Source organism: Pteronotus mesoamericanus, unplaced genomic scaffold (genome assembly GCF_021234165.1).
Source record: "Pteronotus mesoamericanus isolate MK-2021 breed Mesoamerican mustached bat unplaced genomic scaffold, CSHL_Meso_final scaffold_174, whole genome shotgun sequence".
Lineage (NCBI taxonomy): Eukaryota > Metazoa > Chordata > Mammalia > Chiroptera > Mormoopidae > Pteronotus > Pteronotus mesoamericanus.
Window position 1 is genome coordinate 34113440 of NW_026555309.1, and position 19781 is coordinate 34133220.

Here is a 19781-nt window from a genome sequence, read left to right on the forward strand (position 1 = left end):
CTCATTGCCTGTCCCTTGCTGGTTTCCTAAAGCCTATACTGTCATTAGAACACATATTTTTAATATGAAAACAGGTATCTTAACAGTAGAATATCTATTGTAACATTCTATGAAACAGGAAAGATGCTACGGGCAAGGGTAGGCAAAGGAATGCTCTAAGCATATATTATTTTGATTCAGACAAATTCTAAAAATGAAGTAGAAAACAGAGGGCAATATATGAATATTGCAAACAAGAAAGAGAAATTATTAACCTTGATTTTTCACTGCCAATGAAAGGATGTATGAGATGAAAGCATTTGAAATGCAGAGCCTGAAATAGCCAAGTTAACTCCTTATATTTTAAATTTCACTTGGCTCTTGTAACCCCACTGTGTAAGCCACCTCTTCTAGGAGCACTCCCTTCCACTTCATATATCCTCGGCGTTCCAAAAGCTCTGCTGCAGCATTTGCTCCTTCATAACTTACTGTTACTATTATTACTCTAATAAAATTGATTTGTAATTCTTATAAATGTAATTTATTACTCTACACCTGCTTCCCCTCTGGACTGTTCTATTCTAGAAGAACAGGAGGTTCATCTCATTCTTCCATAGATGTTTGCTTCCTGTCCCAACAAGGTCCAACCTTACAAACACTTAAAAGAAAATGTATTTTAATAACTGCTTGTGTAATGATTATACCCTGGATCTCATCGACTCAAACTGCCCATTTCCTTCAGAGTTCATCTTCTCTGGTGTGGGGAATGTGTCTTATAATCGCTGGAGGCCTGGATGGAAACCGAGCTTCTTGTAGAAAGTCTTTCAGCTGGTCCTGCCATTCATCTGGGCCCTCAACATTAGACCACGTTAGACTGAACGGTCTGCCTAACAGTTTTTTTACACTCCAACTGACACTGGAAATTCAGACCTAGATATTTATTAGAACTGACTTGCAATTCAAAATCTCAGCAATACTGTTTTTCTTCCTTCTACTAGGAGCAAATTTAAGACATGTGAGGTCTTTTGCTGTTCATTGCCATCGGATGGGTTTATTTTTCTTTTATTCCTGTATAGAAGGAACAGCACTTCGGTATCCCGAATTTAAGCAGCTATCTATCCTATTCAATTCTCCATCTGGGACATTTTTTTCTTTCCAAAGGACATATAAGTGATGATGTATCTTCCACTGGATGGCCCCCTGAACTCCATGAAATATAATATGAAATCATAGAATAAAAAACTAATATGTAATGCTGGTTTAGTAACAGTTATGTCAATATTTTATATTTTTAATTTTAAAAATCAGGCTTCTGTTGGATAATAAGATATCCGCATTTCTATAATTACTAGAAAATGTTCCAGAGAAATTTGAATGTTGCCGTGTAGGTTAAATCCTGACTTACTGGCTTCCCCTTTACAAAACATTTTTCGGCATATTCCTGCATATCAGCGTTTTAAGACATAGTTCACATTTGCCCACCAAAACCCACAGCAGCCTACACTGTGGTTCGCTTGATGGAAAACATCTGATGCTTCTAAAAATCATCAATGAAATATACCCTTGCAAGATCATAATTCACCCCTACAAGGCAGACAAACTAGGCCATCAGTTATATCATTAGGTTCCCAACATGGCAATTCCCAAACTATCCCTTGTACCCCCCAGAAGACTTCCTATAACATATAATTGAACCCTCTCTCTGAAAATAATACTTAGCTAAGCACAAAATGTGACATATTATATAGTCAGTAATTATTTAGTGCTTACTATGTTCCAGGCAATGAACTAACCACTTTACATACATAATCACTTCACTCCTCCCAGTGAACCTACTGATTAAGAAATTGAGGCTTGTAGTTTAAGGAACTTACACAAGATCACACAGAGCTAGAACAAGAATTGAAGCCCAGACGGAGTAACCAACTGCAAGGCTCACCCTGTAACCCACTGCATGATGCTGCTTTGAGGGAGGAGAAAAATGGCATGGGAAGAAACAAGGGCAGTCTGAACAGCAACGCAAGCAAACTGGACATATCAATTGCATTAATGCTCAGCAACCCGTCAAAGCTGAGACAGATCTTGGCACGTTTATCCACATGCTAAGAAATGTGCTTCAAACCACAGGGAGAAGTATCAACAGTAATAAACAGTACCAAGCAAAAGTGCAGGACATCATTTTAATTTCCATTATAATCACTATTAATTGTGAACTTTTTTTTGGTCTATCCTCCTTTGGGAGTGGTTCATTCGCATGGGTCTGTTAGGACATTTACTCTGTGGTGTGTACGACATATTTTCTCTTAAGTCTCACTCCTCAGGCCAGAGCTGAAGGCAAGCCTTATTATAGATCAAAGCCAGTGAAGTGGGTAATGAGGTTTGGTATATAAAACACTTGGTATAAATGCAGAGGAGATTCTGGCTTTTCTTTAACATTAACTGCTTAGAAATGCATCATTTGAAATAGAATTCTTAGCAGGAGACTAGCTACCAAAGAATCATTTCCCTTCACCTAACAGGCCACTGGTAGCTGGATGCCTTTCACAAACTCAGAGCTCATGGCAGTGAGTTATTTTTAATACATACTCCACGGGGTGACCACTAAAACGCACGGCTGGCCGTGCAGAGCACTACCCGCCACCGCAGACGCAGAGCTGAAGTGCCGTTCATATCAGCTTCGCTTAAAGAGTGTGGTCTGAATTCTCAGGCTGATGCATAAGCTTGAAGAAGAAACAATTAAAATATCTAAGTGGACAGTTTTCATCTCCTCAGGTAGAAAACGTTCTTACGCAGTCAGACTGGTAGGTCCCTGAGCCACAGCGGGGCAAAAGAAAGATGGTCATAAATACACCATTAAAAGGATAATTACGTTTTCCGATAACTTTTAAAATCATGGCTGGCTCCTCTTTTGTCAACTGTCTTTCAAGACAGGTCTATGTTAAGTAAGTGCTTCCTAGGTCGATAAAGTCACTTCTTTATTTCTCCAGAGCAAGGTATTGTTTTCATTATTGGCGCCAAATGTTTATCAGCAGGAGTGGTGGAGGATGGAAGTCAAGGGTCATTAAATCTCCCAATTCCCTCACTCCTTTCCTTTCTCTCCCTCCCTCCTTCCCTTCTTCTGTTCCCTCCTTCCTTTCTTCCTTCCTTCTTTCCATTTTTTTTTCCTTTTAACATATTTTAACAGCCTAATATGCTCCAGGTACTGTGCTATATATGCTGAGGGAAAAATCAGACTATTTGTATAACTAACCTCAAGCATTCACAATCAGCTTCAGATGCCCAACCTCGTTAATTACTGCATGCTCTCTGGACTCAGAGGCCACGCTCGACACCTCCTAGACTTCTTTCCGCCCCTGCCCGCCACATGATGTCTTGACTTTGTGTCGTATGCAGCAGGAAGAGCTTGATGAGGTGTTAGATAATCTGATGTCCGGCTCCCTCGTTCACAAGGTTATCTTGGATAAATCCCTGAATTTCTGGCACTTCAATTTCTTCTTGTACAAAAGGGAGACCCTAACACCAGTTCAACAATCCCCAGAGTCACACCTGGTGACAAAAATCGTAACGTGAGTGAAGCCACTTTACGAACCTAAGCCCTGCTCAGGAAGGCGCTCCTACGAATAATCCGGGGTCAAGAGGCTGAGCACCAGGGCAGCTGGGTGGGCACAGGGACCGGGTCATTTCAAGAGAGCCTTGCCAACCTCGTTCTTGCCCCTCAGCAAGGTCAAAGGTCACATTCTGCCTGCACAGCCACACTACATTAGAGCCGCAGTGCATGATAGGTACACTGCCTTAGTGGCACTGGGAGGTAGCATTAAGCTACTACTGGCCTTCAGACAATGAATAGGTCTGAAGGAAGATCACGGAGCCATGATGACATCATGTCTTCCACCCACACATTTAATGCCTTTTCCATCTTAACTAAGCATTTACCAGGTTCCGTGGTTCTAACTTTTGCAGTCTGAGGTGTGACAGCAAAACTAGTATGAATTTCTTTTTCCGTCGTCACAATTTCATGGATAGAAAATTCGTTCTTACCCGCTTCAGCATACAATTTTTTTCTTTCATTATTAATTTGAGAACTTTCACCTTTTCGTTGAAAGAAAGCACATTATGGCTTCTCGTTGGCATATCTAAATGGCCACCATCAGCTCTCTTGTGCTTTGGGGCCATTTTAAGTGAAGTAAGGGTGACCTGAACACAAGAGCTGCGATACTGCGACAGCGGATCCGATAACCAGGATGGCTACTAGGTGACTAATGTACGGGGAGCGTGCACACCGTGGAGACGCTGGGCCAGAGGATGAGTCACGTCCCAAGCGGGACGGAGCAGAGACTTCATCATGCTGCTCAGAATGACGCACAGTTTAAAACTTACTCATTGTCTACTTCTGCAATCTCCCATTCAATATTTTTGGACCACGGTTGACCGTGGGTAACTACCTGCGGAATGAGAAACTGTGGCAAAGGGGAACTACTGTAACAGTTAAGAAGACTTTTTCCCCATCACCTATACTGAGGGGTCAGATGTTATCATGGGCCTGCCAACAGCGATATTCTACCAAGAGGGAAGGAAAGCCAAGGCGATGGCAGACCTGGATCCAGTTGTCCCTGACATTTAGTGAACCCTTGCATTTTTCTCCTATGTTCCTGTTCTAGAGCTGGGTTATTGTCAAGTACAACTAAAAGTCCTGGCTCATACATACACTGACCCCAGTAGGTCTCTTAGTATCTATGAGCCCAGAGCTTCTTTATCTCCTATAAAATAGGGATGATGGTTATGATAAAAGTGATGACGGTTATAATTAAGGTGTTAATAATAACTTTCACAGGATTACCAGAGCATCAAATGAGATCATAATTGTGAGTGACTTGTAAATCCTGATGTTAGCAGTCATCATTTATGCTACTCAGAACAGCGTGCAATTGAAAACTTACGAATTGTTATTTACGGAATTTTTCCATTTCATACTTTTGGACCACAGCTGACTATGCGTAGCTGAAGCCATGGGAAGCAAAACTGTAGACGAGGGGGGACTACTGGCACTCGTTATGACAGCAATAGCAAACTAATATTCCAGACCAGAAAGCCGACGACCTAACTGGGACAAATCATCGCACCTCTTAGAGCGTCACTCTTCAAATCAGCACACGAAGGGTAAATGTCCCTACTCTGCTTATTTTATAAGGCTGTTTATGAGGATCAAAGCTATAAGGCCTGTGCTTGAATCTCAGCCTCAGCACTTCACTGTGTTTCTTTGGCAAGTGACTTAACCAATCTGTGCCTCAGTTTTCTCATCTGTATAATAGACATATTAACGACATCGGATTACTGTGAGAATCAACGATTATGCCATGTAAAGTGCTTAGAACAGCATTTGGCACAATGCAAGTATTAGGTAAATGTTAGCTATTATGCCATATGTGAAAAGAGTTTGCAAAAAGTCAGGTATTATAAACTGGTAAAGTGGTATCAGCATTCTTACAGAGCACCGGTTCTCTGGAGAGCACATGGTCAATACACCCCTCCCCAGGAGCAGTTCAGAAATTTACACAAGCACTTTAGAGGTCAGGGGGCGTGGGGGTGGCAACCTACTAGCCTTTAGCAATAGGAGCCAGGAATTCTAGCCACCTTGCAACTTCTGGGGCAGTCACTTACAGCGCAAGCTTTTACCAGATCCCAAATGACAGCACGGACTCCTTCCCACCTGCGTCTGTAGCTGTGCATTGACGGTGACATTACAAACAAGCACTAGCACCTGTCTCTTCATTACAACCCCTGCTGTAGTCACGTCATGCATTTATCTACTGAAGCTTTTTGAAAAGCTAATTTCCTTCATTTCTCCACCATGTCAATGTTAAAAATATAATAGTAATTGATTTTTAAATTTAAATTAGAGTTAGGTTATATGATTTGTACAATTCATTTCATGGTAATAAAAAGAGGCATTAGAAAAATTGCCGGGTCTGAATTGGACTGGAGGTGAAATAAGGTTTGGATGTGGCTTAACCCAGGCATCTAGCTTTCCAGTGAAGAAAGTCAAGTCCCAAACACATAAAGCATCTTGTAAAGAGTAACAAGTTACTCTTGTTAACTTATTAGTTAAAAAATAAATAACCCAAGTTTTAAGATTCTAATTTCAGGGTTTTGGGGTATTCTTTGAGAATCTGTACATCCTCCAAAAAAAAAAAAAAAAAGAATCTGTACATCCTAATAAAGTAGGATTGAAAGATCTAATTCTCATCCAATCCTGAGATTTTTATGCCAGCAAAATCACGGCCCCTTCCTTGCACCCCACATCCCTGCCCCACCCCCCTCACTACCACCCTGGAGAAAGTAGTTGTGAAAGTCACACGTGAAAGCCAAGCGTTCCTGGGAACAGTCTGGGGGAGAAGCTTTGATGGGCAAGGTTAAGGTCAACAGTTGTCTCCGACTTTTCATTTTTTCTGGTTCAGTCCCAAAGGAGACCTTTTGGACCCAGGGATGATTTCTATCCACTCCCAACCTGCATTGTTCAATATGAATCCAATATGAGAACATTCTGTACTCCTCAATCTTGACAGAGTTATGGAGGAAATAATTGTGTTGTGGCTTCCATTACAAAAAGGTTGACATGTTTCAAGTTACTATTGTACTAACACTCAAATGTACAAAAATCTCCTACCGTCCCCACCCAGAGAGGCCGTGGCTGTTTATGGAGGGGTGCCCTGCCCTGTCCAGAGGGTGCTGTTCACCTGGCGACCTGTGGGAAGGGTGCCCCCCGCAGTGAAGGGTACAGTCTCTGCGTGGCTGCATGCACGGCGACTGCTCCCACGCCCTCACATGGGAAATGAGTTCACAGCAGGAAGATTTTTTGATATTAAGCTTGTTGACTTAACTGGTACAGTTTAATAACTACTTTAAGTTTGGATTGTACTTCAGTCTCCTTGCAGGCCCTATGTTCAGTGATGGGGAGACCCTGACCCGTTGGAAAGTGGAGTCACATAGCAGCTCCTTCGTCCTAACCAGGGAGGCTTGGTGCACAAGGGTTTTGTGGCTCCATTCTCTTTCCTGTCCTTCCCTGTTGAATACCCTACCCAAGCCCTTCAGCGTAATATCTGAGGAGCGGGGAAGGCACCTTGACCCAGTAACTGAGGGAGCTTCCACTGACCCAAGTACCTAGTTCCACCCAGAAGCTCAGAGTATCAGTTCCGCATAGAGATTACAAGGATGAGCTTTTAAGTCAGACCTGGAACACTCTTAGCTGTGTTACTTGAAGCAAATAACCTACTGTCTAAAAGCTTTAGTTTCCTCATTGGTAAAGCAAACAACAGCACGAACCTCATGGAGTTACTAGAAGGTAGCGTGACCAAAGGTAAGGAAAGCCTGTCACATATGAATTGCTTAAGAAATATTAGCTACTGTAATGATTCTCCTTCCCCAGAAGAGTGGTTTTCTGTACACTGTAACTTCATAGTACAAAGTAGAGTAGAATAAAAATAAAAAACATAAACTCTAGTAAAGAAAAAAAAGCAAGGATTACTCCTTAAAAGAGGCAATTTCATCTTCCTTTTATTTGAATTATAAAGATAACTAATCACAACAGTCATTTGATACATATGGCTTTTTTTTCTTTTATTCTCAGAGTGCTCTTCCATACAGCAGCCCTGTAAAGTAAGCACAGCCAGCTGGTATCTTTATTCCCATTCTTTCAGGGGGGCTAAGATGATTCTGTGGCATTGAAACTTGCCATTCAGCATTTGGTTTCACAAGGTGTTCCACTGGTAGAGGCAGTGACTCTCCACTAGAGGGCACATGTCATGTAATGGAAAGTGTACTCTCCGCCATTGAGGGACTACATTTCCATCAGCAGCCCCACAAACCAACCAAAAAAAAAAGACAATCTAAATTAAAAAACAGTGTATTTGCTATATAAATATATCTTTAAAATATATCCCTTAGCCCTCTCATCCATCAAGGTTACTTCTGCAAAGTCTTATGTAGAAATTCTGGAATCAAGATGGTGTGTCAGAACATGAGCAAGTAGGCATGCGTTTTAAAAAACCCTTCCGGAAGCCCTGATAATACCCTTCTGCTGGGAATTTCTGTCCTAGGCTGAGCTACAAAAGAGGGGATGCGTGCTCTATGACTTGATGGTGTACAGTCACTCCCACCAAATCTAGGACCAACACTTAGCCTCAGAATAACTGACATACTTTTGAATGGGGCCTCTCCTTATTCTCGTAATAGAAGTCAATTTCTGAAAACTCAGGCTGGAAATAAGACCACCGCTCTAGGTGGTTCTTGTCTAGAGGGCCCAGAGGTCTTCCCCAGTAAAAATATCATGTTAGAAGTTTTTACAAAACTCATTTTTTTCAGTTGCTGCATCAATAAAGTCACATAACTACTCGAGTGTTTGGGGTTTTTTTCTTTTAAGTTTATTTTCAACTGCAAGGAGCTTCCTCTTTTGGGGTGAGAGGTTTTTTTTTTTTTTTTTTTTTTTTCCTCTTTGCTAACACATTATTTATTCAATGAAAACCAAGAAGAAGAAAAGAAGGGACATAAGGAAGGGCAGTGAAATAAAAATGACCTGCCTTTGTCCCCTTGTTATTTTACAGTAAATATTGCAAACGGAGCAGGTGTCCAGCAGTTTATAGTCCAAACCACACTCGCTCCAGGTCCCACCTGCCTCTGGTCACACACACCAACATACACTGGAGAAAACTTTTTTCTGTTTACTTATGTTAATCATCAAGCCAAAGCAAACAGCCTTCCACTTTCTGTATCCAAGGGTAGCAATTAAATATGAAGACATCACGAATCCTCTAGTCAAATAAGAGGGGGGGAAAACCCTCTGTATTCTAGGCCAGGGGGTGGGCAGGGAGTTGCATCAGCTGTCACACACGCAACAGTGTTGGTTTCCCAACTGGGAACTTGCTCAGTTTCGCACACCAGCACTGCAGTTGGTGAACAGAATATTTACTTAAGTCCTGAATTGAGGACTTAAATCAACTACCAGTTTACAAGATCTCAGTTGAGCATGTCATTGTGCACTTACGCTCAAGGCAGAGGACCCATAACTAAATAAAAGACCCCAGACGACTCAGCCTACAATTAAAGAGAAGCTGGGTAAGACGATAAAATAATTACACAAACAGGGCTGACGGAGACATGGACAAAGCCAGCCAAGTGGCAAAGAGGCAGATACTGCACGAGCAAGACAGCTGTGGCGGAAGAGGAGAAGGCACTGTCTGCTTACCGCCCTACTGCCCTCCCCGGCATAACCACCAACGGGCACTAAACACACTACGTCTTCCATTCACATCCAGTGATGAGGGGACATCACACCTCCAGAGAGGAGATTCTAAGGTGCCTCACGGGCAGGGGAAACTTTCCAAATGCGAAGTTGTTTCCCCACGCCTCTGGAAAAATACCCGGAAAATGGACGCAGAAAAACCACTTCACCAGCCCTCCACCCAGAATCCAGACTGACCGGCTCAACGCCCAAAGGTGAACTTTTGCATAAAACTGCAACACACTCCCAGCCGGGTGGCACGACTCCCCAGCCAGAACCCCAGTTCCCACTTGGAGAGCAGGGAAGTCAAGAAGGGTGGGGGGAGTCTTAGCTTTCCAACACTGCTACCCTGCTCTGGTCCCTTTATGATTCGACCCCTTCAGGCTGTCGAGGAGGAAACTGTGCCAAAGAGGAAAACTATCCAGAGATGTGATTACTCAGTGCGTTCGCTTTCTAACGTGGACGGGTGACTCTCTCTGTTTACCCTTCCTTTCCAGCCCCACTTCGCAGTCCCTGCACTCCACGTGGATTAGGAGCAGACAAAAATAAAGCAAGGTGCACTAAGCATGCGACCCCGTGCTTGGCACATAGTAGGAATTCAAGAAACACTGCTGGCCTGGCATTTCACACACCCCCCGAGTGGGTCACAGCCTATAAAGACTCAAAGGAGGGGACAAGTTGCCCCCTGGTCGGTAAAAGTTGTTAAAACTCCACTTCACCCTTGACATCCCGGCCTCCTGGGGTGTGACAACACGTGGGTGCGAGTGCCGGCGCCCTGGGAGCTCGAGTGGGTGTGCGCGCCTGGCACGGCCCGCGCGGCGTTAACCCCTTACCTTCCAGCAGCACCTCCTTGCCAGCGCGCTTCAGCGCCTGCACTGCCTCGTCGTGGGTGGCGTCGCGCAGGTCGGCTCCGTTCACCGACAGGATGGCGTCGCCCACGTACAGGGCTTGGGTCTGGTCCGCTGCTAGCCCCTTGAAGATCTTGCTGATGAGGATGGGCATCTTGTTCTCTTTGCCCCCCTTAATGCTGATGCCTAGCCCGCCCAGCTCCTGCTTCAACACCTTCACGCCACGCTTCTGGTTCGAGATGGACTCGGGCACCTGCTCTGGCAGATCGGTGAAGGCGGTGCGCACCCCGGCCGGCGAGTCGGGGGGCTGCGTGGCACCCGCGCCTGGGTGCCCGGCGCCCCTGCAGAATGTGCCATTGGTGGTGGTTCCAATGCCGTTGTACGCCGCAGCGCCCTCCTCGCAGCTCAGAACCAGGGCGTCCTCGCTCAAGTTCACCAGAACTTTGTGCCAGCGATCCCGCACCAAAACTTCCAGCAGCCCGCTCCGCTGCGCCCGGCCGCCGCCCCCGCCGGCCGGCCCCGCCGCTGCTGCCGCCGCTACCGCCATCTTTCCGGCATTCTTAAAATGCCATGTGATTGCAAAACGGGGGGAAAGTGGGGAAGGGTTGCGCGGGAAGGCCTCGGGGCCCGGGGTCGCGGGGAGAACGCGCCCAGCGGGGAGGAGGCAGCACACGGGACTCCACTCCGGGAGTTCGCAGGCGCGCTCGGCGCGAGTTGGCAGCCGCAGCCCAGCCGGTTCCCCCCTCGCCTGATCCTGGGCGGGGTGGAGCAACCTAAAAGAAGAAGGAGAGACAGAAACGGGAGGGAAGAAAAAAAAGCCAGCTGCCGGTTGCAAAACCCCAAAGCCGGGGCAGCCGCGAGCAGCGAAGCGCCTTGGACAGCCGGTAGGAGGCACGCTCGCCGCCAAGGGGAAGGGCGGGGACCGACCGCTCACCTGTTCCAGCCGCCGCAGCCTCGGCGGTGACACGCGGCCCGCCGGCTCAGATCCTCCCCACCTCCCTCCTCGGAGCACACGTCGCAGCAGAGACAGCTTCCCTAGCGCCTTCTCTCCACCGGCCCTAGCCCTCTCCTCTCGACTCTCCCTTCTCCGTGGGCTCCCACTCGGCACCTTGGCTGGGCCCGTGTGTCCTGCCTTGGTCCCCTCACTGGGTGTCACGGGGTGTCCCTGAGCCCCCTTCCCTTTCACACTCTCCATTGAATTGTCTCTTGGTCCTAACCCGCAGTGTCTCTACATCCAAGTCTCCTCACGCTGGCTTCCTCAAACCAAGGCTTGGCTTTTCCTGCTGAGTTCTTACCTGTCACTCCCTTTTGCAAGGACTCCCAGGTAGACGCGGACGGAAGCCCAGAGTTCACCGGGAATGGAGGTGGAAGCCTCTGTCCCAAGAACCCAGAAGGAAACGTCAGCATAACCCAGTTCCCCCAACCTTCCTCTCTTTAAATGCAGGGCATCTTCCCGCCTGTCTCTGGAGAGGTGTCCCTGCTGGCTGGGTTTTTCAGCAGGTCACTGCCTGCCCCAGACCCCAGGGACCAATGTCCTTCCAGTTCTCTAAGCTCTTAGTTTCCCATCTACCCCTCACCTCCCCACCCCCACCACCAATATTGCACCACATGCTTCCTGGGACTTTCTTCCCAAGATGCAGGCTAAGAAGTCCACCATTTAAGAACTCCGTTGCAATGGATTGTATCTCAAAAGTTTCTTATTTAGAGCTCAAGCTCCATTTTTCAAGGGAACAGTATTATAATTGTTAGTTACCTTTCCTGGTCAATCTGGAAATGCCAACATAACTCATGTCATCACTCAACCTCCTGGAAACCTGCTGGTCCTTGAACCTCCCAGTTCTGTCCCCATAGTAAGCATATCTCGTGGGCCTCTCCAAGCATTTCACATTCTCATGTACCTCCCCTTCTCACCTTTCTCTCCCCTCTCTCTTCAAACAAAACCCACAAATCTGCAGATTCCTAAAGGTAAACCCAATCCAGCACGGTGTCAGGAGGAAAGAAACATTGAACACCTTTCCATGACAGATGTGCGTCATCACTGGAAGTCCTCTAGCTCTTCCAGAACGCCTCACACTTTGAATTGAAAATGCTGAAAAACTCTGACAAATCCGAGAAGGGTGGTCGGTATGCCAGGTGAGGTCACAGAAGGAAATGAAAGCCTTTGGACATTTTCTCTCTCTCTCTCTCTCTTTTTTTTTTTTTTTTTTTTTTTTGAGGAGGCAGAGGGAAATGTCCCTGCAGACAGCTCAGTGGGAGCCCTTGGGTTAATGCTCCTTTTCTATGTTGTTCACCTACCAGTTTTCCAAACACTTTTTTTTTTTATTCCTTCCTGTGAAGGTCCCCATGGTGGGGACAGCAGCCTGTGTGCACAGGGTCAGGCCCAGAGCTGATCCAGGTGATGCCACTGCTGGGTGAGAAAACCCAGCAGGGACTGAGGACTCACGCGCTTGGCTCTTTGGGGAAACGAGAGCCTGCGCATCCGCATTCTAACCCCAGCACACTAAGGGGGAAGTGGGTACCAGAATGCCAGTGGGATGATTTTGAAATCAAAACAGACGTGCCTCAGGACCCAAATCCTCCATTCGCATCTGTACCTTTTGCGTCTGTGGTCCAGCAATGCCGGAGGCCCAGGCATAACCAGAAGTAATGCTATCAGTCTGCCAGGAGATAGTGCAGGCTCTGCAATGGGAATTTCTCAGAACCCCTGTGATAAGCACGATTTTTCTGTGTAAGCAAACCTGCGTGGGAAGGAGTAGGTTGTTTGTTGAACGTGGCATCAGAAGGAGGGAAGACAGATATTTAATATCATTAGGCCTGAGGCATGTGTGATAGCCAGAGATGGCTTTGCCAATGAAATTGTAAGGGCTTTACAGGTATTAACATAATCCTTCCAGAACTTTTGGGGGATTCTTATATTATCATTGCTCCCATTAAACTGTAAGAAAGTGCAGATAACCTGTTTAGTAACTTGCCTTATGTAAGACCAGTCACGTAGCTAGTAAACGGTAGTCAGGATCTGAAGCCAGAAACGAAGAGTCTGGATTCAACCATTGTCCTCCTTCTGGAAATACTCAGAGCCTGGCGTGTGTGGCCACAGGGTCTGCATGGCACTGAGGCCAGTCTTTCCGTGGGAGGGAAGCCCAGAGAGGGAAGGCCTTTCTCCTAGGCCACACAGAGGAGGGTCCGGCCAGCCCTGACCTCTCCTTCTTTCCAGGGTTACAGAACCCCCTGCCCTCCCCTGACACTTTTATTTTTTTTCCCTTCAGACATGTTAATGTGTTGAAACTGGCCACTGCTGAGGCTTGCTGGCCTGGATGCCCTGTCTTATCTGTTAGACAGCTCTGCATACCTGGCCTCGCCTTAGCGATACTGCCTCCTGAAGGTACACCTTATTGACCTCATTTCTTGGTTCTGGGCAGCACGGCCACGCTGCGACCCCTTACTACTCACAGTGAGCACAGATTATACTCTCCTAGGTCTCCCCTCATAATGAATGGTCACTAGAAAGGATCACAGAGACTTTCAGCTTCCTCACTTTTGTAAGTGTGGCATTTGAAGCTCACAGTGGAACAACAGCAGACCCAAGGCCCCATAGGGAGTTTTGAGGCAAAGGCACAGCTCAGCTCCAGCTTCAGCATTCTAGACGTTATACCTGAAGCCTTGTCCCCTGCCTTTTTAACCAGATTTCTTTGGCTTAGCTCGATCCCTTGTTCTGTTTCCTCTTGTTCTGTCCTACAGTGGGATCCTCCAGTGTGCCCCTTTCCTGCGGGAGGTGCATCCTCCTACAGATGTATGTGTGGACTTAGACTGGCAAGAAACAGGGCACACAATCCTCAGTTCTTCACAGTCGAGGGTACACGCCCATTCCTCAGAGTTGAGGGTACACACCCCTTCCTCCAGCAGAGTGGGCGGGAAGGGACAGCGCCCATCCATTTGTCCCACAACCAGCATGTCCTGGGCATTCTTCTAGGTGCTGCAGTAATGGGAGCCGACGAACTGGCAAAGACATGCCCTAGAATGCTTACACTGCAGTGGGTGGTAGGGTAGAGACACAGAGCGACTGCAAACATAAGATACTTTCATGGGGAAGTAAATGCTAGTAGGAAGACAATAAAACAGAGAAACAGGATCAAGAAGGATTAGGAGGCAAGGGACGCCTAGGGGGCCGTGGCTGTCAAGGAAAGCCTTTGTGAGAAGGTGACTGTGGGGCTGAGACATGGATGCTAAGAGGAGAGTCTTACAAAGATCTAGGGAGACCCAGAGAGAACGAAGAGGCAGAGCAAAGCACCGGAGACAGAAGTAAGCTTGTCTGGTTCAAGGGACCAGCAGCAGGTCGGGGTGGCTGGGGCAGCCTGTGGGAGGGAGAGAGAAGGAGGAGACGGGGTCAGAGACGCCTGGACCAGATCACAGGTAAGTCCTTGGAGGGCTGCCACACACACCTTGTCTTCTCCTTGTCTTCTTTGAAGTTCAACAACCATGACATTTGGGATTGCCCAAGATAGTCTTGATTTCAAATATGACTTCCTATTACCTACTGAGTAAACTTCTACTGGTGAGAGCACATGCTTCGATATTTAGGTTTGGAAAATATAATCATTGTGTTTGTGGTATTCTTCCCTAAATGGTAGGTTGAGCATCTTTAGGGCAATTATCCAATAGACAGGATGGACAGTGGATGCAAGGCGAATAGTGAATAAGAAATGCAGATGCCTGGATGCCTGGGGGTAAATCAGAGAAGAGAACGAGAAGAGAGCAGGAAGGGTGCTAGAAACATAAAACTCTTAAGGTGAGCCCCGCCTTTGTAAATACATGTTAATTGCTAATTGACTACCTACTCTTGTAAAATCATAATGCTGGGTTAGTGATTCTTATTTTAAAGAAGAAGCATTGGGACTGGTAGATGTCCCAGGAACAGAAGGTTGAGCAGGTTCTTTCTTCGCTGGTGTGCCCCAGTCGGCTAATAGGTGCATCATCAATATTAAATGGGTTGGCAAACACCCTGTATTGCACATACCTGGCACTTACCTGGGCGGGTCCTTGATAAACTAGATAGACCACCACCTAGACTAGCAGCTGGCCAGTCAGTCAGGTGAGAGTTACTTGATTGCTCATTGTGTTTAGAATGTTGCAGAGGGGACTTTTCCAGCATCAGACTGGCCCAAGGCAGAATTCAAAGTACCTAGGTGTTTACCCTCCACCTTCTCTAATTGCATTTCACTCCCTTTACTTCCCTTCCAGAGCAACTTGACAGTTGAAACAAACCTTGTACCAGTCTTTTAGTGTCTGTAATATAAATTGAAGTCTCTTTTCCTAAGGGTTTAGACATTGGTTCCTTTTACAAAAAAAACAAAACAACAACTGTAGAATGCTAGGTTAGATGCTATATTAAAGGCACCCAACATATTCTAGGAACTTTTTAGCAACTTAGCCTAAAGAATCACACAAGGTGTCCCGGGACAAAGGTAAAGAGGGGTAAGAAATTGAAATTTCTCCTATACACATCTTTAAAAAAATATGGAATGAAATTGACATGAAATTTCAATAAATAGTTCAGGGTCTTGCTAGGCTAACCTTCAGACTCCAGAGGAGGTTGATTATTAACGTACTTTTGGAACTTTCAGAACCACCATCCCCACCACTTGCCTTATGGAATCCTTCCTGTGCACTCTCCCTTGATCCACAAGAAACTCTTTCCCCTACTCTGCCTCACAACCTGGTAGCCCATTTTTTCCCCTAACACCCAATTTATTTCCTCCACTGCTGCAGATTCCCCAGATAATCTCTCCATTAACCCTCTATACTGAACTCTTAGTCTATCAATATGGCTGCATATAGATCTTCTTTTTTCCTGAGTTGAATTCTCATCTTTTCCTTTTATTTCCTAACTCCAACTGAAACTTGAGTTAGTTCCCAAATACCCCCTCTCCCACCCCACCAGGTTCTCTGGCAAGAACCTCACCTTTTTTTGACTATTCTGGAAGTCTTGTGCAGGTGACATCAACATTTTTGATGCCTAGAACTACCTCCATATCATGGAATGTTTATGGATTTTTCATCCTTTAGCACACTCTAGTACTTTCTTCAAGGTATGTACTATCTTTTCCTCAAAATTTCTAGCAATCTAGAAATTTTTGGATGATTTAATTTCCTGGCTCTTGTTTTCCCTTTTCAATATATTCTTCCATTATCATCAGTTCAAGTATTTGTAAGGAAACTTCATTGTATTCTGCTTCTAATTGGGTTTGTGATTTAAAACTAGTCCCTATACTTCTAGACCTTAGTTGAGCCTGAACTTTTATTCTAACTTGGTAGCTGGTAGGAAATAACACGGATTAATGACCCAGTTAGTAAATAAATATCAGATGACTTCAGGTTTTATAATCAAGAGTTTAAATGTGAAGCTAAGGAAGTTTGTGGTGGACAGACTGAGTTTCATAAAAGAGGAAAGTTTTGTGCTGAGTCCCACGGAAGTGCAGACTTTGGAGAACGAGATAAGAGAGAACAAACATTCCTAGCAGAGCAACTGCTTGGTCAAAGCAGGAAGAGAGGGAGGTACAGATTATCTTTATTTGGCAGTGGGTTGATGAGCTTAGATGGGTGTTGGAAAGAACTAAGGCAGAGATCTGGTGAAAAGACTGTATTATTAGTCAGAACGTTTGGCTCCAAATGAGAGAATCCCAAACAACACTAAATACCCAGGGTAAAATGCACGTGCTCAAGTTGCCTGTCCACTAAGGGCAATAGAAGGGCTAACCTCAAGTGCAGCTGGAATTGATTCTAGCACACCTTATCCTCTCAATTGCACAAGGCTAAACCACAGCCCCTGGCAGCTCCGCTTCTAAGAAGAAAAGGGCTCTTTTCTCCTTATCTCAATTAGAAAAGGATCCAAATGAAGAAAGAACTCAGATAGCTCAGTTTAGGTCACAAATCGACACTGGCGGCCAGAGATAGATACCGTGATTGGCAGCCTCCAGTAGAACCCCAATGGCTGGAATGGAGATGATAAAGAATTCACCAAAAGAAAGGGATGTGATTATCAGAAGGAGGCAGGAAGAGGGCTGGGCCAGACCAAATAATAGCTCTCCACTACAGATGGGTTCGAACCTATCTACTCTATCAGTGGAATTTATCCCAAAGGTACTGAGAAGCCACTGATTCTTCCTAATCAAGGGAGAGGTATAATAATAAAAAAAAAAAATACTGGAGAAAATAAACCTTTTGACAGAATGAGGAATAGGTTACTTGGGAAGGATTGAAGTACCTTAGCATGATTTATTGCGTACAATAAGAACACAAATCTTTGGGGGTGCTGAAGACAGGAAAATAACTTAGAGAGATTATTCAATAGCCTAGGTGGGGATAATGAAGAATCTGTATTTGTGTGGAAATAAAAGAGATAGTTTAAAGGAAAATTGAACAGATTGTGATAATTTACTGGATAGAGAAGTAGGAAGGGGATAAGTCAATGAATTAATAATTAGCTTTTATTAAATCTTTGCACTATGTTAGGCCCAGGATGTGCGTAGTGTATCATTGCTTACAGGCTGCCATCATTTGGTGTAGGTAAGGTTTTCCCCATATTACAGATGAAAACGTTGAGCCCACCAAGGTCACACTGCTGATAAGTGTTTGAGTTAGAATTCAAGCTGGGCAATAACTTAGTTCTGTTTGACTCTAAAACTCACACTTTTTATTTGTTACAATAAATGAGGTATGAGCTGAGGTGGCCAGGAAGAAGGTAACAGACTCATCCAGAGGTCACATGGGCTCCGTTTCGATTTGTTGAGTTTGAGGAAACGGTAGAGCAAGCAACAGGTAGTACCCTAAAGGCATCGAAGCCCAGGACCTGGGTCAGGACATTTGGATGTCATTGGCTTAAACTAGAATCTAATTTGATCACAGGAAAAACTTCGGGAGAAAATGGTTGTGGCTCCTTAGTAATGAGAGCCAGAAAATGAAAAGTCAAAGAACAATGCTGGTGACGTGTTGGAAGAAGAATTGACAAGGCCTGGTCTTAGATCTGGATATGGGAACAATGGCAAGCTTGGTTAGAGGGAGAGTAATTCCTAACTGTGTTAACTTCTGAATTGATTCTTTGCATAATTAAACTAGAATTATATAAAAATAGTACCAATTAACAGCAAAAATTTGGAAGCCCAGAGGCAGAACACACATTTAAAATCAAAGGGCTACTGCCCTACTTCTGAAATGAAAAATTAATCCCTTCGAGGCATCGTAAGACATTGTGTTTACATACAGTGTCCCCCGGACTAAGCCCCAAGCCTCAGAGCTCTGGTCTGCCTGGTGAAAGAACAAAGAAACCAGAGCAAGCAAAGGGCAGAGCCAGGAGACAATCCCAGGCAGCTGCCTCCTCGTCTCACTTCCACAGGTGTAAATGCTCTGCACTGTGGGGGACAGGGGGCTTGGGGGGGGGGAGGTGCGTGGCAGGGACAATGCCCGGAAAGGAATTCTCCCAGGACCACACTAGACTAGGAGGGCCAGCTTCAGGAGGAGCCCGAGTGACTCGTGCAGAGAACAGTGAAGAGCAACACTTGCAGAAGCATTTGAAAGGAGAAAACGAATCGTCACAGGCTGACTGCAATTCCATTTTTCAGATATTTCTGTTAAGTCTTAATGACTCCAGGGCAGGAGCTCTGTTTAAGATTTTTTAGCTATTATAGAATTAAAGAGCTCCAAGGTAATGTCTAACAGTTAGTTGTTTCCAAACTTTGGAAGGAATTACAATCATCTCGGGAGCAGGTTAAAAAGACAGGCATTGAATTCAGCAATTTCTTCTACATTTATTAGCAGACAGGCTTCTAAAGTGAGAAACTTTGTTCTATATATAATTATTTTGTTGCTGTTGTTTTTAATTTCATTATAATGTAGATTCTTATTTAAAATGCTACAATTCATTAGTATCATTATTTTGATTTCTGCTCAGATATACCAAATTTGACCGGTATGAGTCTCATCAAGATCACTTCTGTGTTCTTTTGACAGGTTCCTATGGTCTTTAAGCACATTTTTTCTTTTCTTTTTTGCTTTCTGGCATAACAAGCTATTCTAGGATCAACTTGTATTTGATCTGCGTAGCTCTGGGACCAACCATTTCTTAAGGAGCTCTGGTTCTTTTTAGTATGAAATGTTATTTAAAAACCAAGACCTGGAGACTAAATGTACTTCCTATTATTAAATAGGCCAGGCAGCTCAGTTGGTTAGAGCATCATCCCAATACACCAAGGTTGCTGGTTTGATCCCTGGTCAGGGCGTATAAAAGAATCAACCAAAGGATGCATAAATAAGTGGAAGAACAAATGGATGTCTCTCTCTCCCTCTCTCTTTCTCTGTCTCTAACAAATTTAAAAAAACCAAAACCCCAAGATAGAGTTCATATTCACATTCGCAACTCAAACCCAACACCATAAGGTACTTCCTTACTTTTTATTTCATATGTCTTTCAATATGTGAGAAATCTGGTTTTCAAAAATGTCAATATATATATTCATTTTACTATGTCCTACAATATGGGAATAAATTGTTTCATAATTACTATTACTATTGAAATAGCAATACCAACAACAAACTTAGTAAGTTCAAAATGTCTTTGCAGTTGGTTTTGCCCTTAGGTTATATTCCAATAAAGGTGCACAGAGTACCACGTAGATGCTTGATCCCAT

At 44.8% G+C, this 19781-nt stretch overlaps 1 protein-coding gene across 1 annotated transcript in view; it reads right to left on the reverse strand.

Annotated features, from left to right (window-relative positions):
• The window catches only part of SNTB1 (syntrophin beta 1), a 205129-nt gene extending 194284 nt beyond the window's left edge, over positions 1 to 10845 (reverse strand). Inside the window, exon 1 of the mRNA XM_054590441.1 lies at positions 10087 to 10845. Coding sequence (XP_054446416.1) covers positions 10087 to 10648 — 562 coding nt within the window. The 5' untranslated portion in view covers positions 10649 to 10845. The remainder of the gene's footprint in view (positions 1 to 10086) is intronic.
• Between the last annotated feature and the right edge of the window lie 8936 nt (positions 10846 to 19781).